Genomic DNA, 23,467 nt, shown 5'->3' on the forward strand with positions numbered 1-23,467 from the left:
AAGCTGAGACTTTCCTACAGAAGCTTAAAAGTAAAATGACAAGTCAGATTTAAAAAAAAAAGAAAAGAGAAGTTTCAGTGTAATGTTTTTAAGTCATCCCTAAATTCGGAACAGGATCATTTACATAAAAACAGGACATTTTGAAATATGATAAATTAACCTGAAATTAGAAATATATCTTGAGAAGTTGATGAAAGTTTGTATGCTGTGTTGACAGCAAGAATTCAAACATAATTTGATTAATACATGTCTACCTGGGTCAGCTGGTTCTTAGAATTTGGTAATGACTGAATTGTAATGATGTTGGTGTGGATTAACAAAAGAAATTAACATTTCTAGACATTTTATTTTCCAAACAACACCTCTATGTCTAAATTTTAATTTAGATCCTTCTTCAGTAAATAGTGCTAAATATTTATGCAACTACAGTCAGTACAGAGGTCCGTCACCCCGTTTTTGTGTTCAATATTTTTCCTGTTTTTTCTGTTAAAAGTACAAAATCAGTAAACATCTGTTTTCATTCAAATTATGCATAAATTAACAGAGAATTTGTTTGAATATCTTGAATGATAAATATTGAAAGATTTCAGAAATGTGGAAGAATCTGTATTATTAGAGCTGCAGGTCAGGGCTGAGCTAGTAATGACAACTCTCCACCAGTAGGCGGCAGCATTTCCCTCGTCTGTAGATTACCAGCCTAAAGAGGAAAGAAAAGAAGTAGAATAACAGCCGTGCTGCATTCACTGCACTGCGAAAATCGAAACTCAAAATGACACATTTTTCAACGTCTGTCTTAAAATGCAGTGGAATGTGAGAAAATAGTTATTGTACCAATAAATTTGATTTATAATTTAGCTGTTAGTGTAACTACTCACCAGTAGTCACGTAAAACGTGTAAAATGAATTGTGAATAAGGATTTTTATTTCGTGAATAACAAGGGAAATTTTCCCTTTTTTGTACTAGATGCTTTTAGTGTGGAATGACGAAAATCGGACTGAATAATCTTTATTGATCAATGACGTGATAATCCGACATCTTCAGTTTTGTTTCTTTCGTCTAGGAGGAAATTCCGACTTCCCTGTTGTCCTCGAACGCAGCAGCAGTGCTGATTGGAGGGAAGCGGGTGCGTCGGTACTCATGACCACAACATCAAAATCAGCATCTTTTCCACTTCCTCTACATTCACGCTCAGGTTAGTAACACTTCTGTTTTCATTCATTCTCCGTATTTTATCCGGCTTTTTATTTTTTCGTGCTCTCACTGCTTTAATCGGCTCGGCTCGAGCGCCAACGTTCCTGGTGATGAATTTGTCGTGACATTAAACCGGAGATTGATGACGGTAAGGAGTGATTCTGTGCGGGCTTTTGGACGAATGTTTTCACGTTAACCTGCACGAAACGAAGCCGACAGTCAACACAAACGTCAGACTTGAACTATCTGAACGATCCGGTGAAATACGGTTTGATAAACAGAGGCGGTTTCAGGTTGCCGCTCCAGCCCGTCGATGCAGGTCTTTACACTTTGTCCGCGACGTCACGTGTTGCCAGGTTGGACTTGTTTGTTGCCAGATCGTATGACAGATACAGCAAGAAAACAACCTCAACACAGGTTACTGGGTTTAAGAAAAAATACGAAATAATAATTTTTAAAATCTGCTGCTGCTACTACTATTAGTACTAATAATAATGGCAGTAATTATAATAAGTAATTGAATAATAATGATAAATGAAAATAGGAATAAATGAATAAAAACTGCTATTACACCTAATTCTATTAATTTTTAAAATAAATTAATAAAATAAACATTTTAAAGCTTAAAGTCAGCTTTCTGACTGCCATATGAATGTTTTATTAATTAAATGAAAATATATCTCCTAATTTCTTTGGACAAACAGATTGGTCAGTGACAGAAGAGGTATTTATACCCCGACAATACAACAATGTAAAATACTCACAAGTTAGTAAACATTCTGTATTCACAGGTTTTTAAAGAGGGTCTGGAACTGTAAGTAGCAGAAGTTGGAGTGGAATAATAAATCAGTTGGAAACTTAATATCTGGATCAATCGTGGATCCAGGAACGTTCTTCATGTGGAATTGTTTCTATTCTCTAAAATGTCTGATTGTAGTCTGATGAGGAAAATGTTTAGTTTACACTAAATCCTGATCCAGTCGGATCTCAGTTTTCTTTCAATGATGTGAACATTTTAAAGCTCAACATCCAGAATGTGGTTTAGTCTGTTTTTGGTTTTCATTGAAAGAATTTCTACATGTTCTATTTTATTTAGTCTTATTTTTATTTTATTGTACAGCACTTGGGTCAGCCATGTTGTTGTTTTTAAAGTGCTTTATAAATAAAGCTGGTATGGCATGTGTTGACGTAGAAGGCTGCATCAGACTCTTCTAACATGGTGTAGAAAACAGGTTGTAATGAAACCAGGGTTCTGCCTGCAGCTGTTTTCTCATTTGAACAGCTCCGTGAGTCAGCATTCCCTCCTTTTTATTGTCCCTCACTAGTTTACTGTCTCTGCTCACAGTCCTGAACATCATCATTTATGTTACTGGGTTGACTGGATGTGCTTTGTAGGGGCTTTTGGAGCTGATCACTGGTTCCTGGAAGCAGCTTTGAGCTTAAGAAATGTAGTTTTCATCTGGTACAGAATAAGTCACAATCCATAGAAATGATAATAAACATTGACTGGGAACAACACTCCTAGCTGGTCACTGTCGACAAGCCACACTGGTTCAGTCTTTTTCTAACTGGACTTTAACATGAACGTGCTAACCGAGTTTTCAGGTCCTGGATCCAACATTTTACTGTGATGAGTCCTGAAAAATAAACAGATTATAACCAAAACCGTCCATCCGTCCATCCATCCATCAATCCGTCTGTCTGTCCACTTACATTTTCTTAGTTTATTAATTTATTATTTACATTTTTTTATTTAATTATTTATATTATATTGTATTTTTTCATGTCTTTAATTAAATTTTACTTTTGTTTTTATTAGTTTTGTTTTATGTTTTAATTACATTTATGTAAAAAGTTTTCTTTCTTTAATTTCTTTAATTGTTTAATAATTTCTTTCTTTCTTTCTTTCTTTCTTTCTTTCTTTCTTTCTTTCTTTCTTTCTTTCTTTAAATTGGGGTTATTTCTTTATTTTTGTTTTATTTAATTATTTATTTATTCAGCGTCACGGTGGGAAAATTGCAAAGTTCTCAGCAGGTCCAGGACAAAGAGAAAAACAATGTCTAGAGGAATTAAGTAGCGATAATCAGAATAAGATCGATTAGAAACTGGTTGGTCATCCAGTGATTGTGCAATAAACCAAACAAAGTCAGTGTCTAGATCTCATCATCTGTCACACATACCTGACATGTTTCTACGTAATCCTTCCGTCTTCATCAGCGCTGTCACTGGGTGGTAAGTGACGTAGTTATCAGGTGATGTTTACTTGGGCATGGGTGACTCCGCCCCCTGCCATCCACCTGCTGTTTCAGGATGTTGGTCCAGGTGTGGCAAAGCAGGAAAGCCCCCTCGTCCCGGTTCATGGTTGGCTGGGACCATGTCCTAATGTCCATCCAGTGGAAGTACGTCTTCTTTCCTCGGATGGATGAAATGAGCTGCTGTTCGCCGCATTTTTGGGTCTGAAATGAATCTGACTAAACACTGCAGCTTCCATCTTATCTGAACAGGAAATTAATCCAGCAAAAAGCCAATTTATTTACTTGAACTCTCAAAAAAAAGAGTTTTTATTTAAATTTGAACTCAGTCCCAGAATCCACTTCAGAGTCCAGCTGGTCCAGATTCAGCATCACCCACCACAAGCCAAACTTTTCCACGGAGCAGCATCCTACTGCTGCTCTGCTTCTTCTTTATTTTTTTTTTACTAATTTTCTAATGTCATGTTTGACTCCATAGAATAAGACTGTACATGTGGAGACTATTAAATGTTATTTTTTGACCCTCCCACATGTCCTACAAACAGGTGATGAGTTGAGAGGCTTCAGCTGGAAGTCGGGGAGATGATGGAGGAAGACAGCCGACCTCTGCTGAGCTCAGGCTACACCGGAGAGAGTTACTCACACAGAGGCTCCACAGACTCTCTGGACTTCAAGCCTAAAAGGTGGGCAGCACGAACCAATCACTGAGCAGCGTTTGACAGATGGTTTCCTCCTGTGGCGTCACTCCACAAAGAGGAGGGATCACAAAATCATACATTACTACAACCTCAGTTCCACAAGAGTTGGGTCTCTGTGTAAATAAGTGTAAATAAAACCAAATTCTGTCATTTTCAAATCTCATCAACCCACTAACGCATCATGGAAGCAGAAATCCAGCAACCAAGGTCCAGGACTGTAGAGCAGCTAGAATCCTGCATCCACATTCTCTCCTAAAACTCCAGCAACTGGTCTCCTCTCTTCCCAGTGGTTTAGGCAGCTTTATTTGTAAATCACATTTCATGCACAAGACGATCAAAGTGCTTTACATAAAACATTAAAAGCATTACAGATAAAAAGTGGTAAAAGTCAGCAACAAATGTGAAAAATCACAATAAAATCATAACAAAATTGTAAATTAAATTAAGTTAAAAGTTGCAGCACAGATTTCATGCATAGGAGCATGAGAAAAGAAATGTTTTAACCTGGATTTAAAAATGTCTACATCTGGTAAAAAGTTTGATCTCCAGTAGCAGTTTGTTCCACTTACACGTAACAGCTAAATGCTGCTTCCCTGTAATCTGTGACTGTGCTCTGTTCTGGACTTGGATCTGGACTCTGGTCTGGTCTGGACTCTGGTCTGGACCCTGGTCTGGTCTAGACTTGGGTCTGGACTCGGGTCTGGTCTGGACTCTGGTCTGGACCCTGGTCTGGTCTAGACTTGGGTCTGGACTAGACTGTGGTCTGGTCTGGACCCTGGTCTGGACTCTGGTCTGGACTGGACTGTGGTCTGGTCTGGACTCTGGTCTGGTCTGGACTCAGGTCTGGTCTGGGCTTGGGTCTGGACTGTGGTCTGGACTAGTGAACCAGAGTCTTTGGATCTAGAAGCTCTGCTAGGTTTATATTTTCTGAACATGTCAGATGGATTCTGGGATGTAAACGATCAGAAGGGTTTAAAATCTATTCTGTGACTGACTGGAAACCAGTATAAACTGGAAACCAGTATAAACTGGAAACCAGTGTAAAAATTTTAAAACTGGTGTGATGTGTTCAGATCTCTTAGTCCTGGTTAAAACTCCAGCAGCAGCATCTGGATGAGCTGCAGATGTTTGATGCTCCTTTTTTAAAGACCAGTACAGGAACTGGTCTTACTGGGAGACTAAACTTTTAATTCTGTTGATGTTTCTGAGCTGGTAAAAAGCTTCTTAGTGAAGCTTTGATGTGGCTGCTGAAAGTCAGGTCTGAGTCTATCAATTCTATGGTTTTAGGAGCCCGAGTCTCCAGATGTTTACAGATGCTGACCCTCTTCTCTTTCTACCAAACAGAATCATCTCAGTTTTGTCTTCATTTAATTGTAGAAAATTCTCCCTCATCCAGGTGTTTATTTGCTCCAGACACTGACTCCATAACGCTGTCTCCCTTACATCATGTACTTTGATCGGTCACGTTCACAGACGTGTGTGCATCAGTGTGTGCATCAGTGTGTGCATCAGTGTGTAAATGACTGAATGCCGTTGCTTTGACAGCAGGCCTCCCGAGTGAAGAAGGTTGTATGCATGAGTGTGACTTTGAGACCTGAATAACATTAATGTGTTTTCACCTGTCGAGGTTGGCTTGTCAGAAGTTGAGTGTACTTGAGGCACCTGAGCTCCGCGAGGTTCAAAACCTGCAACAAATAAGATTTGTGTATTAAAGATCCGACAGAGGCCACCAAGTTTGGCCTTTCCCAGTTTTCCTTCTGGACCGGGATGGCTGGCTCCTCCTGTCAGCAGTGTTTGCTGACAGTGTTTTTCATGTTGATAAATATGTGCCCCTGAGTGGGCTCAGCCTCCTGGAAGCCACTTAGAAAGGAAATGCTAAGATGTGTGTGTGAGTTTGGCACCACCCTGGCATCATTCCCCGCTGTATTAACAGTTTGTGTGAATTTTAATCCACTTCGGTATTTCACATTGACCAACGAGCTTTCTAGCACATTAAAATGTGCTAACGCTCCCTTTTCTAGCAACTCACACACATACACACACACACACATGTGCGCGCGCGCACACACACACTGTCTGTATTTGGTATGTTCAAATGATATACCAAATACAAACAGGTACAACAAGTACAATTTGGTATGTTCAAAATGAGGGTTTTTATATTATACTGTAAAAACCAGAAATTCATTACATTTCTAAAGATCACAGGAACGTTCATCCTTTCCCGACTCTGTTAGTTTCAGTCACTTTGTTTTTATTTAATCCCAGTCTGCGCCATATCTGATTATTACTGATAATCTAGTGATTACCGTGTGTAAGCACCATTCTGTTGTGATGGTTACAGTTTTCTTAAGGATGTTTGAAGTAATTTGAGTTGAAAGAAATAAGTTATGTGAACAGAATTTAAATTTTGTAGTCAGCCTTCCCGACTTCCGTAGTCAGACAGGAAGTGCGTGTTCTGTGTTTATGTGATGCAGTTTGGTTAATAAATGAGCGGATGGCGGAGCTATACGGTTGTTTTACCGTTAGTAAAACCAATTATGCCGACTCAACGAGTTTCAGTCTCATGTCATCCGTAAGTTTATGAAGTGGGTAACAGACTCATGTAAAAGGTAAAGAACAAGAAGAAAACTACAGATAGCCACTACACTGTGGAAATAAAAAGTTTTCACACCCTGTTAAAATTCCAGGTTTTTTAATAAATTTTACAATGAATCATTTCCAAACTTTTCTGTCCTTCTTAACAAGGCAGGATATTTTCACAACTACCAGGTATGTATAATCCTGGTCTCTACAAAAAGCTGAGACACGTGAGATTACCACAGAAGTGTCAGAATCAAGACATCAGAGTAAATACACCTGGAACACAGTAGAAAATGTCACGTTATCTCCCCCTAAAAGAAAACCACATTACTTTAATTGAGACCAAAGGATAGCAGCCCAGTTCAACTAGAAATGAGTAAAGTAATCCAAGGAATGAGTAACATGGACGTAGGAGCTAGTAATGTAGGACTTAGTAAAGTAGTCTCCTCATTATTTTGCTATGCTGTGTTAGGATTGCTGCTGTGTGCAAATATCTTCAGTACTGTCGGATCTCATGATGCCCGTATGTACAAGGGGATTTAGTCAATAAGAGGTTAATGTGACCTTTAATAACCTCGACAATTTGCAAAATGATGCAAATCTATTTAGTTGTGAAGAGAACCTGCAGCAGCTCCTGGATACTGTGGAAAAGAAACTGGCAATGTTGAGGATTTGATGACAATAAACTAACATTGAATGTAAATGAAACTAAATTCAGAATCTTTAACAATCGTCAATTTAACACAGAAGAAAAGGATAAATAATACTGAAATATAAAAAGTAACTAAAATAATAATAGACAACAAACTAAACTGGAAATCACATGTAAATTATATCCAGTTAAAAGTTTCTAAATCACAGTATTACACAGAGTCAAAGATCAGTCAAGCTTCACTACTCACCTTGTTCTGTTCCTTCGTCCTCCCATACGCGATCTACTGCGTGGAAGTCTGGGCAAACACATTTAAAACAAACACGGATCTAATTTACGTCATTTTAAAAAAAGCAATATGAACTGTTTTTAATTCACCGTTCAAACAACCAACCAGCTCTTCACACTGAAAGCACCTAAATTCAGAGATCTAGTTCTAGTGGACTTTAAAACACGAACACAACGTTATTAATGAAAAGCTGCTAGAATCCAGCATTCAGGCTTGTTTCAGGTGGGAGACAGTAAATACGCTGTAGGAGGAATATTTATGTTTAAAAAACTACCAGTAAGAACAAACACAAAACTTCATACTCTTACAGTCCACGGTGTCGATTTATGGAATAACTTGAGCAGTGAAGTGAATCAGCCTTTTAAATTTGTTAATCACTATTGAGAAATAGTCAACTGAACAGATACAGGATGGAAAGACGATGTCCATTCTGTTCTTTCTTTTGTTTTTGTTTTGTTGTTGGATGATTATGAATGTTTGAACTGTTTATTACTAAATAGGTACAGGTAGTCCTACATATATATACACTTGTACAATACACTGAATATTTATTCACATGTAATATAGAAACATAAAAATAATAGGGGGTAGGCCTTGAAAAGATCTTATTTCTGCCTACTCTCTTTTTTTCGGACCATACAGAAAAATTAAAAAAAATAAATTCATTTTCAGTTTTCATTTTGTTTCTTATTTGTTTTTGTTGTTTTGTTATTTATTTATTTATTTATTTTCTTCGAAAAATAAACAAAATTAAAACTAATACTTTTTAATGTCCACTGTACTTGGAAAAAAGTGACTGGCACTGAATTGAGTCTGGTAGGATCTCGGTAGGAGCTGGTAGGGTTTTTGGTAGAATCGGGTAGGATCTTGGTAGGATCTGGTAGTTTCTTGGTAGGATTCTGGTAAGTTCTCGGTAGGATCCGGTAGGGTTTTTGGTAGAATCGGGTAGGATCTTGGTAGGATTCTGGTAGGATCTGGTAGTTTCTTGGTCGTTGCTAGAACTTCTTTTTGTGTATCTGTAGGCCTTTCCACGTGGAGCCCAGGAACATTGTGGACGATGACCCACAGGAGAGAGTCTCGGCTGAAGCTGCCATCCTCAACAGCAGACTCCATTACTACAGCAGACTGACAGGCTCCTCTGACCGGGTCTTGGTACGTCCACTCACATTTAGATAAATTATTGTGACCACTTTCCCTCTACTTTTGTCTTCACCTGAAATCTGTCTTAAATATCTTGCTATTCATTTGAAAATAAAACAGCTCTTTGGTTCAGAAGCAACTGATAGTTAAACGTTACTTTTTTTCCATGATTTTATTTGTACTCCATCTGAACAGAATGTCTACTCTGTGTGAAAAACTAGACAGATAAATGATGAATAAATGAACGACAATGTTTACCGATATCAGAAATTCTGTAATTAAGTGATCTGGATCTGAATCAGGATCCAGAGACTAATATGAGACTTCATCACAGCTGATTTAATCACTTCCCTTCTCATCAAATTAGAAAAAAAAATCATTTTATTCCTAGACATTTAAATGACAAAAATCTCGTCTTTGAACAAAAATCACAATTTGAAATTGTTCCAGTTTTAGAGCCAGTTTGTCTCAGATTGTCTGGACTGGTCTGTCCATCTCTCCATGTGAGAGACTCTGCCTCTCTGAAATGCTCCTTTTATACCAGTCATGTTACTGACCTGTTAACCTGGTTAGTTGTTAAATGCTCCTCCAGCTGCTTCTGGTTTGTACCAGGTACTTTTCCAGCCTTTTGTTGCTCCTGTTCCAACTTTTTCCATCAGATTCACTGTCAGCTCATATTTTCCATTACATGGTGAAACGTCTCCGTTTCATCATCTGAGATGTTCTTCATCTGTCTTACACTGTGTTTTGAGAAATTTTCATACATTTAGTTTACTGTTTAGGTCCATTTTTCAACTATTTTAATTCAAAACTATCATAAAATAATAAAAGTTGTCAGATTGTTTTCATATTCAAAGGTCAAAGCAATGTTGATTTGTAGACAATGGCAGCTTCTGTGGAAACTGTTCAGCAGCACTAGCAGTGGTATTTAGTTCTGGGCTTTTTTTATTTTTTGCTTGTTGTACTTTTGAGGACTTTAATTTAGTTTCTGATGTTGTACTTCCCATCAGAGTCCCCCAAACCATGTGATACCACAGCCAGAGGAGATCTACATCTACAGTCCACTCGGTACTGCGTTCAAGATTGCAGACAGTGAGCATGCCAGTAAAAACCCCAGCATCATCACCATGTAAGCCCTCCCAGCTCCAGTCAACCTGGCCTACATGCTTCCTTCATGCTGCTTCACGTTGCTTTTCTCTCCTCACAGCTTCGCCATCTGGAACACAATGATGGGTACATCCATCCTCAGCATACCGTGGGGTATCAAACAGGTGATTTACTTCCCTTCCAGCATGATCAGAGGTATTTTTGTTTAAGTTAGTCTGGAAATAAAATGCCTCCTGAAAACAGTAAACTGATTTCATCTTCTTCCCTTTAGGCAGGTTTTACTCTGGGGATCATCATCCTCGTCTTCACAGGCCTGCTCATGCTGTACTGCTGTTACATTGTCCTCAAATCACCCAAACAAATAAGTATGTTTTACATCTTGTCCCCTTCCTCCTCTTCCTCCAAATCAAACCAGCTTACTTTGATAACTTCTATAAAACTAAAACTATCTGAAAAAGTCAGGAAATGTTTGGTGGATTAATTCTTTCAGGTAACAATGAAACTTCTACTGTTGGAACGTGTTTCTCTTTTAAATGGAGACTCATCTGGAAGGAAAGTGTATTTGTGGGATGAGCAGCAGAGTTGAGTACGAAGGAATCCCCATAAACAAACTTAACAAATCTTCTCTTCCAGATAATAATTTACTGGCTTTTTCTGCGACGTGTAGTAAGGATGTTGTAAATGAAACGATGGAGATGTGGTTGTTGGTTTGTATCAGACACACATACCTGACATATTTCAACATAGACAGAGGACAAGGATAGCCTGAAGAAAGAAAGGGTAGGAGGGAGAAGAGGAAGAGAGGAGAAAGGAGAGGGAAGCAGGGAAAAGAAGAATGAATAAAACGATAAGTGATGGAAAAAGAGGAGAAAATGGTGGAAGGGAGAGATGGGGGGGTTAGAAAAGAGGACAAGGGACAGAGAGAGGGGAAGAAGTATGGAACGGGGAATAGGAGAAACAAAAAAGGGGAGGGAAGAAAGGAAGTAGAAAGGACAAAAAGAGAGAAGTAGGGGAAAGAAGAATATGGAGAAAAGACAGGAGAAAAATTACATGGAATATCTGGGATCATGTCAAGGTTTACTTGAAGACATGTTCACTCTGTCGAGTCTGTACAAAGTCACTCTTTCATAGGTTGGGTTGTAAATTGTGTTGTTCCCTCAAAGAAAAAGAGTTAATTATAATGCTAATATACTCAATATTCCTATTATATATAAAAATAGTACATACACCATAAAATACATTACAAGTAGACTCCAGCTCGGTGCCAAGGACCCTCTTCCCTTTACTTTGTAAAAATATCTTTTTCATATTTCTTGATTCATGCGTAGACATGGTTTTAATTCAACATTCATTTTCATTTCTAAACATGATGTTCTCTCTGTTTTGCTGTAGCCTGTAAGAACACATCCGACTGGGAATTCCCTGATGTTTGTAGGCACTACTTTGGAAAGTTTGGTCAGTGGTCCAGCTTGGTCTTCTCCATGGTGTCACTTATTGGAGCCATGGTCGTCTACTGGGTCCTCATGTCCAACTTCCTCTACAACACTGGACAGTTTATCTACAGTAAGTCCCAAAGACATGTAGGTATCACATGAGCATGTGGTTTGGCTTTTGTAAAAAGCGTCTTCTTCTTCTTCTTCGTCATCAGACTACGCTCATAATGTCAACATGTCAGACTCAGAGTTTGGGACCAACGGCTCAGATAGAGGTAAGTCTTGTGCATCTTGACCCCTGAAGTTGATGTTGAGCTGTTTAGGTCTACTGCCTGTGAACTCACCCTGTTTCTGTTTCTGACTAACATCCAGTTAAACCAACGTTCTTCTCATACATGAACTGCTTCCCTTTGACGTGGTAGCAGCTGATCATGTTGTAAACACGTTTATGACCAGTGTTGGGTAACGCATTACTAATAACGCGTTACTGTCAGTGACTAATACTCTGATGCATTACTCTTTAAAGTAACTAAGTTATCGTTACCCTGCGGTGCATTGCTCCATTACTAGCTAAATGTGAGCTTGTTCCTGTTTACGGCGGTGATGCAGCACTGCATGGGCAGTGTTGTACAGCCTGCTTGTTTTTCTGTGAAGTCGCTTGTAAAAATGGTCAGGTTGAGGCTTCCTCTGCTTCCTTCGTTAAGCCCTCCTGATTCTCTCATAGCTGTCCATAAAGCAACAATCCCTGGATGTGGAACTGAAACATGAACATTAACAGTTCTTTTTTCAGGAACTAGTGTCTACAGCCCCGTTACTATGGTTACTGCGGGTGTCCGAACCGCACAGCATCACCCACACACACGCACAACTTCACTTGACAGGGAGACAGAGACGATGCCTCGAATAACTAAAGAAATATGTAAATAAAACATATAATAAAGAGAAGGATCGTTGCTGCTCAACATGCACATAGATTTCACTTTTGAGCTGCTGTTATATTCATTTTATTCTAATTTTTTTTATTATCTATATTTTTATATTACTTCAAATCTGCTGGTCTGCCTTAAATTAGTTAGTGTTGAAAATGACTTTGTAAATGACTTTGTGACGCTGCTCATCAATACACTGATTAATAGATCATTATCAGTGTGAGCGCCTCTATAAAAGCAGTTTGGTCAGTTTGCTGCTCTGCAGCATTCAGGTGTGTTAACACAGTGCCAAGGAGGAAAGACATCAGCAATGATCTTAGGGAAGCAGATGTTGTTGCTCATGTCTGAGAAGGTTACCAGGTCATTTCCAAACTCTCCGGAGTCCATCCTTCCACAGAGACAACGATTACTCCCATGTGGAAAACTTTCAAGACAGCTAACAATCTTCTCAGGACTGGACGTCCCAGCAAGTTCATTTCAAGGAAAAACCCAAGATCTCCGTCTCAGACTCTCCAGGCTTCAGTCAGCAAGTTAATGTTGAGGGTCATGACAGTCCAGTTAGAAAAAGACCAAACCAGTATGGCTTTCTGGGAAGGGTTTCAGGAGAAGAAGAACATGGCAGCACATCTTAGGTTGAAAAGCTGCATCTGAACAAACCACAAGACTTCTGGAACAAGGTCCTCTGGACAGACCAGGTTTCTAGAATCAGATGTGAGTCCATCTGTCTGACAACTAAAGCTTGGCGGAAACTGTCTCATGCAGCAGGACAAAGATCCCAAACACAGCAGATCTACACCAGAACCAGGTGTTGACCTGATCCAGTCAAAGTCTGGAACCATCTGGACCTGCAACCTGGTTCTGGTTCAGGCTCTCCAGCTGCTTTTTCACCTGACTGCAGGAGCCAGACAGGCTGGAGGGGGAGGAGGTCTCAGTGTGGTCCAGAGTCCAGACCTCATCCTGACTGAGGTTTGGTGATTGGACCTTCAGATGCTGCAAACCTGAATGATCCGAAGCAACGATGGGAAGAAGAGTGGAGCAGGATTCTTCCACCATCATAGTAGAGACGGATAACGTCATCCAGGAAACCACGACTGCAGCTTCCTGCTGGAGAAGCTTCTAGAACAGGGGTGGCTGTCGAGAGCCACAATCCTGCAGGTTTTCCATGCATCCCTGCACCGACACACCTGACTTAAACTAATGAGTCTTTGTGCAGATCCTTATAGGCTGTTGGATCCATTTAATTTGAGTCAGGTGTGTTGTTGCAAGGATGCATGGAAAACCTGCAGGATTGTGGCTCTTGAGGACCAACGTTGGCCACCCCTGTTCTAGAAGCTGCTGGATCCTGGAGAACCAGTTTTATACAGATATATGTTGTGAACACCACTATAACTTTGTATTAGCTTATCTGTCTGATGGTATTTCCTTGTTAATTTGTTCCTCAGTTATCTGTCCGTACCCGGACACGAAGCCTGGAGGGAACGACTCCACCATCACGTTGTGCCTCAGCAGCGGTGGAGGTAATTCCTCTGACTCCAGCTCCTTTGAGCACTACTGGAGTAAAAGCAACACCATCCCCCTGTACCTCATCATCCTGCTGCTGCCGCTGCTCTGCTTCCGATCAGCATCCTTCTTTGCAAGGTTCACTTTCCTGGGTAAGATGAAGTGAGATGGCTTGATGGGATTTATAAATCATTGCTTTCTGGTTTTAGTTACGGTTCACACAGAGGCCCAACATTTTGGAAAATGGGGCTTGTTAAGTGGTGGCTTGTTGCCCTCCTACCTTGTTATTCTGTCTCTTCTAGGCACCATATCTGTTGTCTACCTGATTGTTCTGGTCACCATCAAAGCTGTTCGGCTCGGCTTCCACCTGGAGTTTCACTGGTTTGATGCTGCGCAGTTCTACGTTCCAGGTAAAATTTACTGCTCATCTCACAGCTACTTAATCCTAGAGACACTTTAATATGCCCCCCTGAAACGGAGAAATCAGGCTTTATTAGAGCAGTGACACGAGGTCATGAGCTGCTTTTCAGTCAACAGAAAAATATGGGAGTCAGAGCAGCTTTATCAGGAATTCAGCTGGAACATTGTCAGTCTGTAATCCAACCCCAACTATGAGATCCCAAGCTCAGGTGGTGGAAATGAGTTTTAACTGAAGGGTGGATGAACTCAGAGATCTGCTGCTTGGAAAGCAGCCAGCTGAGGGAGACAGGGGGACTGAGTTCCAGATAGGCAGCGGAAATGGATGGATGGACATAAATGCTGTTATTAGCACTTATTCTGCACTCTTATGAAAGGTTTACTTTTATCACCACATATAAACTAACAGCTGTCTCCTTAACATGAATAAATCATTATTATCTACTCTTTAATAGTTTGGCGTTGCTTCATTATTACCCATCAAGACTGATTATGAATATAAAAATTCCTATCAGTGCCGTAGATGAGCCGTGAAACACAGGAATTGTTCTATATTTCCAAAATAAAACAACAACATAAAAGTGTGACTTGTTTCCGTCTCTTCTCCAGAATTCAGACTGCTGTTTCCTCAGCTGACTGGTGTCCTCACGTTGGCCTTCTTCATCCACAACTGCATCATCACGTTAATGAAGAGCAACAAAAATCAAGAGAAAAATGTGAGCTCAGAAAATCTGCAGATACAATTATTTATTTCAGGGTTTCCAGCCAGATGTGGCATCACCAGAGCTGCATGACAGGAACAAGACTCGCCTCTGCCACCTGCTGGTATCCACCAACACAAGCCCCGGACGACCCGTCTGACAGTATTGATGTGTCAGGATCTTTGTTGTCAGCTGCTTGAAGAAAATTTTATTGTTCCTTGATTATATTGTCGATCTGTTTGCTGTATAGTGATTCATTAACACAGAAGTGACTCGGGTTCCTCTTCATTTATTTACTGTTTCAGGTACGGGACCTGTCGGTGGCATATCTTCTGGTTGGGCTGACGTATCTGTATGTGGGGGTTTTGATCTTTGCTGCCTTTCCCTCACCTCCTCTCTTCAAAGACTGCATTGAACCAGTAAGATTTTTACATGTTTGTTTTATAATGATCCTGATGGAATAAAAAAAAGATTCTTACTTGAAGGATGAACCAGAGTTGTGTCGACACATAACAGACAACTTAGCAAAGCTCTTTGTTACCAGCAGTCGGTTACAAAGACTCATCATTCATAGTTTCATGTGTGAAAACCAGCGAAGATCCGACAGTCTGACAGACAGAAAACAGGATTTCAGCAGCAACAAGGTGATTCCCAAACAGCTGCTAGCTGGAAACCTGGCAAATCTCAGCATGGAGGCAGAAACTGGACACGTGGAAGACAAAAGAAGGAGAGTCAGGACTAAAAACTATCCACAGCAGAGGAACAGGATCAGAAATCCTGCAAAGACCTAAACCAGGACTGAGAGATGCATCTGGACCAGCCCTCAACTTCTGGTTCTGATGGCGTTTTACCTTCCTGGTTCTGGTTCTGATGGAGGTTTACCCAAGATCTCCGTCTCAGACTCTCCAGGCTTTAGTCAGCGTATTGGATATCAAAGTTCATGACAGTCCAGTTAGATACAGACTGAACCAGTGTGGCTTGCTGGGAAGGGTGCAGGAGAAAAAAAGAGCATGGCAGCATGGCTGAGGCTGGCAAAGCCGCATCTGAACAAACCCATTTAATCCTTTCCAGTGTAATTGTTTTGAATTGGATTGACTTGGACTTGATATGAATGGACATGAAGTGAAGTTGTTTAATTTGGTGCAGCACAAATCAAACTCTGACTGTGGAGTCCCATCCCAACAGATCTGGCCTCTATCTTCCAGAACTTCTTGGACAACTTCCCGAGCAGTGACGTGATGGTGTTTGTGGCTCGGACCTTCTTGCTGTTCCAGATGATCACCGTCTACCCCCTGCTGGGATACTTGGTACGGGTCCAGATTATGGGACAGATCTTTGGAAATCATTACCCCAGGTAACAAAAATCTCAGTAAAGAATGTCTGTCTGTTTATCAGGACAAAAAAAACAGCTTTAATAGCTTTTAATTAAAGTGTTATATATTTCATGGAAGTGTTCTCATAAAGATTTATTACTAACTGGAATAAAACCAGGAAGTTTTCCTGTTGAGTAAATCGTGTATCTAAACTGATCATGAACATTCAGTAAATGGTTGTTTGTGGGATGAGCAGCAGAGTTGTGTATGTGGGTCGTGTCCATGAAAAACTGCATTGACTCCTGTTGGGTGTCGTTTATTGGATTATATGAAGGAAGTCTGAAGAAACAAAACATGCTGGTAGGTTAACAAAAGGAAGCACCATGTTCATCTCAGCCCAACATCTCTGCTGCTCATCCCACAAATGCCTTGTCCCTTTACAAGCGTGGCTCCATTTAACCCTTAAAATTTCAAGCCATTCTTTGCTAGTTTTGCTCTGCCTGTGTTTTTTTATTTAAAACTGCAGGTCGAATCTAAACACTTTTGATCTCAGTCAACACCCAGACATTTGTTTTTCTCAGTACAGCCTCAGTTGTCAGATTATGAGACTATAAATGCCTAGAAAATTCTGTAGATCACCAAGAGGGTAAACTATCCATCAGTTTACCCCGAAGTTCCACGCTACCGTTCCAGAGACACTGATGATGACAGAAGCAACAGCACTCAGGGCGCTAGAGATGTGATGGAGTTTTGAGGGCTAAAAAAAACAGACTTTCCAACAACAGATGATTTATTATCAAGAAGCAATGTTACAACAAAGAAATGATCCAACAAACACTCATTTCATGACTTTTTCTGATCAGTTTATTTTATTAAGTTTAAAGGACTAAATAAAATCACGTCTTAAGAAAGAAAAATGCTCAAGCAACATGTATTTCATTCATGTTTGATTCCAGATGAATACAATCCTCCTTTCACCCTTGCCTCTCAGGTTTCTAATGTTCTTGTCTCTCTACAGTTTCTTTCACATTTTTGCTCTGAACATCGTAATTGTTGCAAGCGGTGTTCTCATGGCCAAGTTTTATCCCAACATTGGATCCATTATACGGTATGTTTACAATTAGTTGTGTCCTTCACCTATGCATCATGCATTTAAATAAACAACCAGCAGTATAATCTCACAGTGGACTAAATACGCCAGATAACTTAGTCATCGTTGAGGGGATTTTTGTCTTCTAATTAGGCTGCAAGCCGTTTTACACACGACTTTATAACCAGGACTGGTGCACACTAGCGTCAGAGGTTAAATGAAAATAAAAAAGTTTTAAAATGCAAAAATAATCCTTATTTATCAAACATCACCTCTAGATAGTTAAAAGCCAACTCCGGAAAAACATCCTTTCATGATAAGTAAATACTCCTCATAGCAGCAGAAACAGAAACATTTGGTTTTAGTTTAAATTAATCTCTGAACTTCTGACAACTTCTTATTCAAGTTTAAACCACAGTTCCACAAATGTTGGGTCTCTGTGTACAATATAAATAGAACCAGAACACAATGATTTCTAAATCTCATCTATATTTTATTCCCAGTAGAAGATAAACATGTCAGATGAGGAAACAGACATTTCACCATGTGATGGAAAATATGAGCTGATAGTGAATCTGATATAGCAACATGTCGGAAAAAGTTGGAACAGGAGCAACAAAAGGCTGGAAAAGATGAGAGAAGCTTTATTTGTAACATTCACAAGTATACATAGTACAATGTACTGTGAAGTGTACCATGTACTACTACCAGTGAGGAAATAACCACACAAAATAAAGGCAATACGTGTGCAAAAAAGTTATAAAATCTACAAGAATAAAGGAGGGGGTGAGTGTGCAGGTATTGTGCAAATTGCACTTGATTTCCGTTATGATGCTGATATAGCAGGCGATTGGCTTCTCCATACTCTCAGTCTGAGCTCTCAGGCCGGCCTGAAGGCGGTGGTGAGAAGTCCAGGGTGGCTGTTTCTTAGTGGTTTCTTAGCCCTCAGTCTGCAACGTTTTTCATGGTGGGAAGTAATTGGTGCAAATCAAAAACAACTGGAGGAGCATTTGACAGCTATTTAGGTGTGAGGGACCGAGCTGGTGAAGAGAACCTAGGAGGCTTCACAAGAGAACGGGTTTTATTTTGCCCTACAAAAGCTTAAACATATCATGGTCATTAAGAGGTCAAATGAATAAAATCAAACTAAAGTTTAATAATTAATTAAACAAAGAACAAAAAGACTAAAACTACTCAAAACCAAAAGAAAATACCTAAACATTAAAAAAAACTTACCCCCTGAGCCAGCTGTCCTGGTACAGCCCCATGGGACTTCCTGTCCACAGGAAGACTAAACCCTTGTGCTCACTCTTGTCCCCCAGCTTGTCCCCCCAGCTCTCACATCTCACTGGATGCGGTGATCTTCTGCATTAAAAGCAGACATGATTCTCTACTGGAAACCACTGCATTGACATCATGCAGAGAAGAAACCAGATGTGAAGAGGATCCAGAACCAGCTTCTTCTGTCTCCTCTGGACCAAAGCTCATTTAAAATGGTCTGAGGCAAAGTGGAAACCTGGATGAAGATGTGAACTAGTTTGTGGAAAGCATGGACGGCGTGTCCTGCAGACTAAAGAGGAGAGGGAGCATCCAGCTTGTTATCAGTGGACAGGTGAAAAGCTGCATCTCTGATGGGATGGGGCTGCATTAGTGTCTATGGTGTGGGCAGCTTCCACATCTGTGAAGCTCCATCAATGCTGAAAAGTACATGGAGGTTTTAGAGCAACATCTGCTCCATCCAGACAACGTCTCTTTCAGGGAAGGCCTTGCAGGTTTCAGCAAGATTCCCTCTCCTCATCCAACCACAATTAAATTCACTCAATCCAGATGGCGCGATTTATATGGATAGTTTTTTGAGTAGAAGTAAAAAGTCATCTAAAAATAATTACTTCAATAACAAACAAAGTATTTGTACTTTGTTACTTGACACCTCTGAGTGTAACTACACCTACTGCTAAATTTTGAAAAATGCCAGAAATTGCAAGGGTTGGGGTGTGAAGTGTGGAGGTGATCGGGGGGGAGAGAGTGGGCGGGTCGTAAATGCACAGCCAGAAATTATTGAATGACATGTTGCTGCCATCAGATTCACAGTTAGCTCATATTTTCCATCACATGGTGAAATGTCTCAGTTTCATCGTCTGATATTTGTTGATCTTCTACTGGGAATAAAATATGAGTTGATGAGGTTTGGAAATTATTGAATTCTTTTGTTTTTATTTACATTTTAAACAGGGACCCTGTTTAATGGAAAATACATTTCTATTTGTAGACATCAGGATATAGTGTTACCTTCTCTCCTATTTAGAGTCTTAAACCAAATATTTTGCTATTTAGTCATAAGTACAGATTTGGATGTCCCCATATTTCTCATCAGATTAGATATAAAAAAATGTAGAACGAAATCTGAAAACAAATGAAAGTGAGTGGACTTATTGAGCCGTTTACTAACAGTGAACTAAACCTGCAAACCTGCATCTCTTTCAGTTGTAATGCTGTAAAAAAATCTTACATTTCTGCATCCTTTTGCAGATTTTCCGGAGCTACGTGTGGACTGGCTCTAGTGTTTGTATTTCCTGCTTTAGTCCACATGATCTCTCTGAAACAGCACGGGAAGCTGAGCTGGCTGTCGGCTTGCTTCCACAGCTTCCTCATCCTACTGGGCATCGCCAACCTTGTCGCTCAGTTCTTCATGTAAGCAGGGGTCAGTTACCAAAGATGGAGACATGAAGATGAAGATGAAGACTCCATCCAGCCAGATCAATGTCTGCTATTATTAGATCAGATATGGCTTTTCTACATTAGGACAAGTGATTGTGTTATAGGATAAAAACAGCAATCTTTTTTTTCTCTTTTATTAATTTCATACAAATCAACCTTTTTTTCTTCATTTCTGATTAAATCTTGGAGATGGTTTCCCATGATGCTGCTAATCACCTATATACAACCGGTTTAGTCATGTCTACTCCTAACACCTTCAGATCAATAAAAGCCAGTGTTATAAGGACACCTGATGGAAACTCTTCTCAGTCTAGTGGTTTCCACTCGGTGTTGTCCATCTCATGGCATCTCATTTCCGGTTTAAACAAACTGGACATGACCTGATGCCACAAAGACTCGCTGCTGTGGAAAGTTCAGAACTTAGCATTTATAAGAGATTATAAGCTATTCCAGATCAAATTTAATTAATGAAATTCCAATTTACAACTTTTGGATGTTTTCATCAGCAGCTGTTTGCCAATAGATGATGATGAAACCTGGTTATCCGTTTTTTTTTGTTTGTTTGTTTTGCATATTTCTGGAGGACCTTTTTGTTGATTTGTTTATGCTGATTTACTTGTTCAACGTAATTCTAAGTTTCTGGATTTTTTGCCCATTGAAGCATATTTTACCAGCAATGATGGACAAAGGGAATTTGTATCTAAAAGTAAAGTTTATGAAAAAATGAAAATACATGTTTTTAAAATTTTCACATAGGGAAGTTACAATTTTGTAGTAGTTTTTTTCTTTAAATAAAAACTGGCACTAGACTCAACAAAGCTCCACAAGGAACACACTGTTTCTTTACTGTGTTGTGTAGAGGATGTGAAGAGTCAGCCAATATTTCTCAGCTGCTTGAGCAGCATTTTTTTCTGGACAGTCAGCTCCAGCGACCCCAGAGGTATCCCCAGCACAAAACCAAAACCAGTTATCCTCAGCACAGAACCAAAACCAGTTATCCCCAGCACAGAACCAAAACCAGTTATCCTCAGCACAGAACCAAAACCAGTTATCCCCAGCACAGAACCAAAACCAGTTATCCTCAGCACAGAACCAAAACCAGTTATCCCCAGCACAGAACCAAAACCAGTTATCCTCAGCACAGAACCAAAACCAGTTATCCCCAGCACAGAACCAAAACCAGTTATCCTCAGCACAGAACCAAAACCAGTTATCCCCAGCACAGAACCAAAACCAGTTATCCTCAGCACAGAACCAAAACCAGAGTTATCCGCACTTCAGAACCACAACCAGTTATCCTCAGCACAGAACCAAAACCAGACTTATCCCCAGCACAGAACCAAAACCAGTTATCCTCAGCACAGAACCAAAACCAGAGTTATCCACACTTCAGAACCAAAACCAGTTATCCTCAGCACAGAACCAAAACCAGTTATCCTCAGCACAGAACCAAAACCAGAGTTATCCACACTTCAGAACCAAAACCAGTTATCCTCAGCACAGAACCAAAACCAGTTATCCCCAGCCCCTAACCAAAACCAGTTATCCCGAGCACAGAACCAAAACCAGTTATCCTCAGCACAGAACCAAAACCAGAGTTATCCGCACTTCAGAACCAAAACCAGTTATCCTCAGCACAGAACCAAAACCAGAGTTATCCACACTTCAGAACCAAAACCAGTTATCCTCAGCACAGAACCAAAACCAGTTATCCTCAGCACAGAACCAAAACCAGAGTTATCCACACTTCAGAACCAAAACCAGTTATCCTCAGCACAGAACCAAAACCAGTTATCCTCAGCACAGAACCAAAACCAGAGTTATCCGCACTTCAGAACCAAAACCAGTTATCCCCAGCCCCTAACCAAAACCAGTTATCCTCAGCACAGAACCAAAACCAGTTATCCTCAGCACAGAACCAAAACCAGAGTTATCTCTACAACAGAACCAAAACCAGTTATCCCCAGCACAGAACCAAAACCAGTTATCCTCAGCACAGAACCAAAACCAGTTATCCTCAGCACAGAACCAAAACCAGAGTTATCTCTACAACAGAACCAAAACCAGTTATCCCCAGCACAGAACCAAAACCAGTTATCCCCAGCCCCTAACCAAAACCAGTTATCCCCAGCCTCTAACCAAAACCAGTTATCCTCACCACAGAACCAAAACCAGTTATCCTCAGCACAGAACCAAAACCAGTTATCCTCAGCACAGAACCAAAACCAGAGTTATCTCTACAACAGAACCAAAACCAGGTATCCCCAGCACAGAACCAAAACCAGTTATCCCCAGCCCCTAACCAAAACCAGTTATCCCCAGCACAGAACCAAAACCAGTTATCCTCAGCACAGAACCAAAACCAGAGTTATCACCACAACAGAACCAAAACCAGTTATCCCCAGCACAGAACCAAAACCAGTTATCCTCAGCACAGAACCAAAACCAGTTATCCCCAGCACAGAACCAAAACCAGTTATCCTCAACACAGAACCAAAACCAGTTATCCTCAGCACAGAACCAAAACCAGTTATCCCCAGCACAGAACCAAAACCAGTTATCCTCAGCACAGAACCAAAACCAGTTATCCCCAGCACAGAACCAAAACCAGTTATCCTCAGCACAGAACCAAAACCAGTTATCCCCAGCACAGAACCAAAACCCAAAATACTTGTATTCCTGATCTGTTTGTAAGGTAGTCATAAATCCAGGTGATGGATGAGGTATCTACCTGGAATTTATGGAGTTTCTCACATAACAGCTTAATTGTAATAAAAGCACTTGTAAAACTTGAAAGGATCAACATGATCCTCAAAGTGCTGTCTGATTGGTCCAGATGAGAGTGGGCTCGCTGAAGCAGGTAGATGATGGTGTCTTCAACCCAAAGAATATTAGGTAGAGCAAACTGGAATGGGTCCTGAAAGATTGATGATCGATGCAGATGCTGTCATGTCAATATGAAGCAAAACCTCTAAAGAATGTTTCCAATGCCTTGTTCCATCAATCACACCAAGAAAAGGCAGGTCTGGAGGAAAAAGGGGGGTCCTACCAAATACTTGCGAGTTGGACCTGATAAAGTGGACAGTGGTCGTATTTATAGATGTCGGCAACATTACCTACATCCTAACTTAACATTTATTGTCAATGTGCTGGTAAAAGACGATTGTGCTCATGAACATCCTCAGATTTGGCCAATGGTCACAATGTTTTTCAGTGTAAATGTAGATGGTTAATGTCCAGTGATTTCCTGATTGACAGCTCCACCTCCATCTTCTTGGATAGATTGTTTCATTCAATCCCACCAAAGAGGGTGTTGATAAGCTGAGTGAAGACTTCTTAAAAACAAAATCAGTCCTCAGAGCATTTACATAAAGGAACTTCTGAATACGCTCAATCAACTCATCAATTCCAGAGAAAATAATATTTTGTGGTCTAATCAACAAAAACAAACAA

The 23,467-nt window shown here is 40.1% G+C and overlaps 1 protein-coding gene across 2 annotated transcripts; it reads left to right on the forward strand.

Moving 5' to 3' along the window:
• Window positions 1-1,082: 1,082 nt before the first annotated feature.
• Window positions 1,083-20,307, forward strand: slc38a9 (solute carrier family 38 member 9). 2 transcript variants are annotated; one of them, XM_041969527.1, is made up of 15 exons: window positions 1,083-1,193; window positions 3,990-4,127; window positions 8,689-8,818; window positions 9,817-9,935; window positions 10,014-10,077; window positions 10,185-10,278; window positions 11,306-11,476; window positions 11,562-11,621; window positions 13,718-13,927; window positions 14,078-14,185; window positions 14,802-14,908; window positions 15,199-15,312; window positions 16,099-16,247; window positions 17,225-17,314; window positions 19,826-20,307. In XM_041969527.1, the coding sequence occupies exons 2-15, from the start codon at window positions 4,027-4,029 to the stop codon at window positions 19,989-19,991; spliced, it is 1,683 nt and encodes a 560-aa protein (XP_041825461.1). In that variant the 5' UTR covers window positions 1,083-1,193; window positions 3,990-4,026; the 3' UTR covers window positions 19,992-20,307. The 2 variants fall into 2 exon arrangements, with proteins under 2 accessions (XP_041825461.1, XP_041825463.1); XM_041969529.1 differs by lacking the exon at window positions 1,083-1,193 and adding an exon at window positions 1,204-1,340.
• The last annotated feature ends 3,160 nt before the right edge of the window (window positions 20,308-23,467 follow it).

The sequence above is a fragment of the Melanotaenia boesemani genome, chromosome 19, assembly GCF_017639745.1.
Source record: "Melanotaenia boesemani isolate fMelBoe1 chromosome 19, fMelBoe1.pri, whole genome shotgun sequence".
In the NCBI taxonomy this organism is placed as follows: Eukaryota; Metazoa; Chordata; class Actinopteri; order Atheriniformes; family Melanotaeniidae; genus Melanotaenia; species Melanotaenia boesemani.